Source organism: Orycteropus afer, unplaced genomic scaffold, assembly GCF_000298275.1.
Source record: "Orycteropus afer afer isolate SDZICR_OR568_19922 unplaced genomic scaffold, OryAfe1.0 scaffold00122, whole genome shotgun sequence".
Taxonomy (NCBI): domain Eukaryota; kingdom Metazoa; phylum Chordata; class Mammalia; order Tubulidentata; family Orycteropodidae; genus Orycteropus; species Orycteropus afer.
This window is the reverse complement of record NW_006921709.1, coordinates 4,821,755-4,828,724: the sequence shown is the minus strand read 5'-3', so window position 1 is coordinate 4,828,724 and position 6,970 is coordinate 4,821,755. Positions and strand designations below refer to the sequence as shown.

General features: G+C 38.5%; 1 protein-coding gene across 1 annotated transcript in view; it reads left to right on the top strand.

Moving 5' to 3' along the window:
* The first annotated feature begins 6,545 nt into the window (after positions 1-6,545).
* Positions 6,546-6,970, top strand: part of GPBP1 (GC-rich promoter binding protein 1) — a 73,970-nt gene continuing 73,545 nt past the window's right edge. Inside the window, exon 1 of the mRNA XM_007944156.1 lies at positions 6,546-6,608. Within this exon, the coding sequence (XP_007942347.1) occupies positions 6,546-6,608 (63 nt within the window). The remainder of the gene's footprint in view (positions 6,609-6,970) is intronic.

Genomic DNA, 6,970 nt, shown 5'->3' with positions numbered 1-6,970 from the left:
CTTTTAAGATCCCAGTCTCGCCAAAGTAGGAGGTGGAACAATGTTTTGTGTAGTATGTTAATGCCAATTGAGCTTGATGTCTCCTGCGATTATGGTCCCGAGCCCACAGGTTCAACTACTTGGTCCCACTGGGTAGCTGGCAGTGACCAAGCAGTGACTGTAACCTTGCCCCTTGTCAGCTCTACTATACACTTGGGAATTCAGATTATGCACATAAACTTGTAGGACCATTGTCTGCCATCTCTGTACATGTTCTTGGGTACACTACCCACTTCATAGACATGCCTTACTAGTTCAGCCTGTCCACCTATCTATCCACTTGTATACCCATGTTTGCCTTCACTGACAGTGCAGTACTGTATGTGCAGAAGGGTTCATCTTTGTTGTCTATACCTCATGTACCTCTCTCTGTCTTTGTCTTCCTCAATGTCGCCATATTGATCTCTCATATTTGGTACATTGCCCTTCTCTTCACCCAAATCAATACTTATCTCCATCTATCTAACAGTGTTCCCTCCGCTCCCCTCCCACACCTGGTACAAAGAAAATTTACTTCCCTAGATAAACCTTTCCTTGACTTTTACAGTAACAGGCTAATACAATATTTGTCCTTTTGTGATTGACTTAGTTCACTCAGCATAATGTCTTCCAAGGAGCTCGGGTAGTGTAGTGCCTAAGGCACTTGTCTGCTAACCAGAAGGCTGATACTGCCTCGGCAGCCCAAGGAGGGGTCTCTATGTGTCAGGTCCGACTCGACGGCACATAACAACAACAACAGTGTCCTCCAAGTTCAGCCATGTTATGTTGTGTTTTGCAGATTCTACATTATTCTTTAGTGTTGCACAGTATTCCATTGTGTGTATGTACCGTAGTTTGGTTATCCATTCCTCAGTTGATGGACATCTAGGTGGTTTCCATCTTTTGGCTGTTGTAAATAGTGCTGCAATGAACATGGATGTGCATGTGTCTGTTCTTGTCATGGCTCTCACTTCAGGATATATATCTAGTAATGGAATGGCTGGGTCAAGTGGTATTTCTAAATCCAGCTTTTGAGGGAATCATCATACTCCTTTCCCCAGTGGTAGTACCATTTTACAGTCCCACCAGCAGTGTATGAGAGTTCCAATATCTCTACATCCTTGCCAGCATTTGTTATTTTCTGTCTTGTTGAACTTTGCTGCTAGTGCTGGAGCAGGATGGTATCTCATTGTTGTTTTGATTTGCATCTCTCTAATAGCTAATGATTGTGAGCATTTCTTCATGTTTGTTGGCCGTTTGAATATCCTCCTTGGTGAAGTGCCTGTTCATGTCTTCTGCCCATTTTTTAATTGGATCGTTTGTCTTTTTGTTATTGAGGTGTTGGAATTTTTTATAAATTCTAGAGATAAGTCCCTTGTCAGATACGTCATTGCCAAATATTCTTTCCCAATCTGTAGGTTCTCTTTTGACTCTTTTGGAGAAGTCTTTGGAAGCAAATAAAAATTTAATTTTTAGAAGGTCCCAATCATCTGGCTTCTCTTCTGCTGTTTGTGCATTTTGTGTTATGCTTGATAGTCTATTTATGCCATATATTAGGGCCCCTTAACTTGCCCCTTGTTTTTCCTTGAGGAACTCTATAGTCTTAGGTTTCAAGACATGCCATTTTTTTCAATCTAGAATTATATTAAGGACTTGCTATTTTGTATTACTGCTTTATTAAGAAAAAGTTAGACCTTGTATACTTAACTACAGAAATCAGAATAGGATTTTTTTTTAGAACATGTTTCCCCTGTGGAAAGATTTATTGTCAGTAGTTGCGGTTCAGGCATGGATCTATGAACAACTTTCACATTTGCTAAGAGGTAAGAAACTAGAGTTGTTTTCATTCTGGCAGTATTTAAAAATGTTGACTCTTTGCATCCACATGACTCCTTCAGACTTTATAACAATAATTTTCAGGGGTTTATCCACTTTCCATGGCTTCAGAAAGTCTGGATGAATTGCATGAGAATTTTAAATTCTATTTTGCGTTTCCCCCCTTTAGATCAGAATTCTTCTGTAGAATATTTGATCAAAATGTTCGGTTGTGGTAGCTGAGCACCAGTTCTTCTGGTCTCATGGCACATGAGAAAGTTGTTCATGGAGGCAGTAAGCCACACAATACATACTCTCTTCCTATTCTTGCCTTTCCTTCTTTTCTCTGTTGCTTTAGGCTCATTTCTCCCTTTTTTAAAGTTTTGTTTTAAGATTATTAAACAGTTGTACATATAAAACATTAACTGTTCGTAAGCACAGCCCTTTGGATTTTCAGCAAATTTGATTTAGGACTATTGGCTAGTAGTCAAAACTGAATTGAAATGAGTATACTTGCCCATTTGACTTCTGTCTCACATTTAAAAAAATATGAAATTACTATATTTAGATTAGGCAGACAACCTGAATCTTACTGATGCGATTGAGACAAGATCCTGAAAAATTAAAATTTGAATTTGTAAGAACAAGTTTCTAAAATACTAAGATTTCCATTGTGATGATTGTAATTAAAATAAGCAGCTTTTCATTGTTGAAAATTTCCAGCTGTTTGAGATGTATTATTATTAATATCAAGACTTCAGTATTTGTCTTTCTTTTGAAACATAATCATATTCCATTATCACATCTAAAATAATAATTCCTTAATGTCATTATCCAGCTCCGATCAAATTTCCCTCCTGTTTGTTTCATTGTTTGTTTGTTGTTTATTAAATTGGTTTGTTCGAGTAAGGAGCCATATAAGATCCACACATTGTATTTGATTTATTAAGTCAGCCATTTATTTGTTGTGGAAACCAAATAGTTTGGCCTGTAGAATATCCTGTGATCTAGATTTGGCAGACTACTTCTTGCAGTTGTCCATTAACTTCTTTCTATACCTTGTATTTTCTGTAAAATGATAGATTTGATTTGATTTGAGGTGGTGGTTTTTGGTAGGTGCTATTGAGTTGGCTCCAATGCGCAGCGATCCTTTATATAACACAACAAAACACTGCCTGGTCCTGTGCCAGCTTCACAGTCCTTGCTATACCTGAGCCCATAGTTGTAGCCACTGTGTCTGTCCATCTCATTGAGGGCTCTTTTTGCTGACCCTTCACTTTACCAAGCATGATAACCTTCTCCAGGGAAAGGTCTTTTCTGACAGTATGAACAAAGTAAGTGAGATGAAGTCTGGCCATTCTTGCTTCTGAGGAAAATTGAGGCTGTGCTACTTCCAGGGCAGGTTTGTTTGTTCTTCTGGCAGTCTGTGGTACTTTCAGTATTCTTAGAAACACCACCACAACTCAGAAGTATCTGCTTTTCTTTGTTCTTCCTTACGCATGTCCAGCTTTCACACGCATATGAGGCGATTGTAAACACCATAGCTTGGGATTAGGTACACCTTAGTCTTTAAAGAGACATCTTTGCTCTTCAGCACTCCACAGAGATCTTTTGCAGCAGATTGGCCCAGTTCAGTGTGTCATCTGATTTCTTGGTTGTGGCTTCCATTGGTGTTGATTGTGGAACCAAGTAATAGGAAATCTTTGACCACTTTAGTCTTTTCTCCATTTCTCGTGATGCTGCTTATTGGTGGGTCCAGTTGTGAGAATTTTAGTTTCCTTTTTGTTGAGGTGTAATCCATGGTACAGACTGTAGTGTTTAATCTTCATCAGTAAGTGGTTCAAGTCATTTTTGCTTTCAGGAAGCAAAGTTGTGTCGTCTGCATATTGCAGGTTGTTAATGAGTCTCCCTCAAATCCTGATTCTGTGTTCTTCATATAGCCCAGCTTCTCGGATTAGTTGCTCAACGTGCCGATTGAATAAGTTACATGAAGGGATACAACCCTGACACACACCTTTCCTGATTTTAGACCATGCACTCTTCCCTAGTTGTGTTTGAACAACAACCTCCTGGTCTATGTACAGGTTCCTCATGAGCACAATTAAGTGTTTGGGAATTCCCATTCTTCTCAGTGTTCTCCATAATTTGTTATGATCCACACAGTCAGATGCTTTTGCATAGTGAGTAAACCACAAGTAAACATCTTTTTGGTATTGTTTGCTTTGAGCCAAGATCCATCTGACATCAGCAGTGATATCCCTCATTCCATGTCCTTTTCTGAATCCAGCTTGCATTTCTGGCTGTTCCCTGTCAGTATACTGCTGCAACCATTTTTGAGTTATCTTCAGCAAGATTTTACTTGCGTGTGGTATTAATGATACTGTTGGATAATTTCCACATTCTGTGGAATCACCTTTCTTTGGAATGAGTACAAATATGGATCTCTTCAAGTTAGTTGACCAGGTAGCTGTCTTCTAAATTTATTGTCATGAGTAAGTGCCTCCAGTGAGGCATCCATTTGTTGAAACATCTCAGTGGGTATTCCGGCGTGCCTGGAGCCTTATTTTCCTCCATTTTCTTCAGTGTAGCTTCTGTTTCTTCCTTCAGTACTGTTGGTTCTTGATCATATGCTATCTCCTGGGATGGGTGAACATCAGCCTTTTTTTTTGCACAGTGATTCTGTGTATTCCTTCCATATTGTTTTGATGTTTACTGCATCATTCGATATTTTGCCCTTTGGTTTTCTAACTCTAGTTCTTTGCACATTTCATTATTATTGCCTTTTTCTTCTTGAGTTGCTCTTTGACATCTTCTGTTCAGCTCTTTCATCTTGTCATTTCTTCCGTTTGCTTTAGCTACTTTCTGTTCAAGAACAAGTTTCTGTCTCTTACGTCCATTTTGGTCTTTTTTTCCTTTCTTGGCTTTTTAACGACCTTTTGCTTTGTGCATGGATGATTTTCTTGATGTCATCTCACGGTTTGTTGGTTTTCGGTCATTGGTATTCAGTGCATCAAAACTGTTCCTTAGATGGTCTCTAAATTCTGGTGATATATAATCAGGTTCATATTTTGGCTCTTCTGAGCTTACTTTAATTGTCTTCAGCTTCAACTTGGACTTGCACGTGAGCAGTTGATGGTCTTTTCCACACTCAGCTCCAAAGATATTGAGCTGCTCCATCGCCTGTTTCCACAGATGCAGTCAGTCTGATTCTGTGAGGCAAAGTCTACATGTGCAGCCACCATCTATGTTGTTTGAAATAAGGTATTTGCAATGAGTAAGTTAGTTGTTGGTCATGCGATGTCCAGTGTCATTTCTATCATTGAACCCATATTTTATAACTACCAATGATTCTTCTTTGTTTCCAGCTTTTGCATTCCAGTCGCCAGTGATACTTAACACGTCTTGATTGCATGTTTGGTCAATTTCAGACTGCAGAAGAAGTTGGTAAAAATCTTAAATTTCCTCGTGTATGGCTTTGGTGGCTGGTGTTTAAATTTGAAATTGTAGTATTAACTGGTCTTACACATAGGTGTGTCGATATCATCCTATCACTGATAGCATTGTACTTGAGGATGGATTTTGAAGCATCCTTTGTCATGATGAATGCCATGCCATTCCTTCAATTTGTCATTTCCAGCATAGTAGATCATGTGGTGGTCTGATTCATAATGGCCAAATCCATTCACTGATCACTAGAATTTCTATCTTTATGTGTTCCATTTTCTTTCTGACTACTTTTGATTTTCCTAGGTACAGAGTTTGTTCATTCCGTGTTTCAATTATTAATAATGTTTGGAGCTGTTTCTTCTATTTTGAGTTGTACCACATCAGCAAATGGAGGTCCCAAAAGCTTTACTCCATCCACCTTCTTAGTGGGGACTCTAATTTGAGGAGGCACCTCTTCTCCAGCCGTATTTTAAGTGCCTTCTGACCTGAGGGGCTCATCTTCCCGCACTATATAGGACAGTGTTTCAGGGCTATTCATAAAGTTTACCAGTAATCAGACAGTGTTTCACTGCTATTTATAAGGTTTCCACTGACTAATTTTTTGAGAAGTGGATGGCCCCCTTCCTTCTTCCAAGTCTGTCTTAGTCTGGAAGCTCCCCTGAAACCAGTCCGTTATGGGTGACCCTGCTTGTATTTGAAATACTGGTGGCATAGCGTTTAGCCTCACAGCAACGCAGAAGCAAACACAGTACAACAAACTTATTTTAGATAGGGGTAAAAATATATCATGGATGGTGCTGTATACATGGATTTCATCACATACATTGTTTCTTTTTGGTAAGATCCTTGTAAGTTTCCAAAGTATTCTTTAAGTGTAGTTTAATTAAAATTAACCAGTTTCAAGGGTACAGTTTGATGAGTTTTGACAAATGTGTACCATTATATGTAACCCATTTCCATGATCAAAGTAATAGAACATTTCCATTACTCTAAATGTTCATTTTTGCCTCCTGCAGTCTTTCCTTTTCCCTTGCTTACTCCTCACCCCCCAGCGACCACCAGTCTGCTTTCTATCAGTATAATTTTGCCTTTTTAAGAATTCCATTATAAGTGGGATTTTATAGTTGTAATAATATTGTAATAAAAAAGTAGAATATAAGTTTAGCCAAGAGCTACAGGCCTAATTTCCTACCATTTTTATGTGACAGGGACTTGCCATGAGGTGTTGAAGCCTTGTTTCACTGAGTTGGAGAGACTGGACCTAAATGGCGCAGCATGACTTTGCTCCAGCCTGGCTTAATTTTCCTACTCCACCATCATCAACAAAGGTACTCTTACTGTGCATCTTTCGTTTCAACATTCTGTCTTCCATCCCTTGTATTCATGTTTTATAAAAGTGTAATTAATATGTTAAGTTTCAATATTTTTGCAGAAAATGATTTTTATAGTGAGCATCTAAATTATTTCATACATAATTTCCTGATTTGTTTCTCGTACCCAGGCGTCAGTAGTATCATCATCCCTATATTAAACCATGTACCTCAAAATTTTCTTTTGTAGACAGCATTCCACATATTTTGTGCCTGTTAGATACATTGAATATTTTGCATGTTACCTTTTTCTATACTATTCTTCTGATAACTTGCTTTACTTTTTTCAGATCTATAATATGTGCAAAAACGCCAAGGAG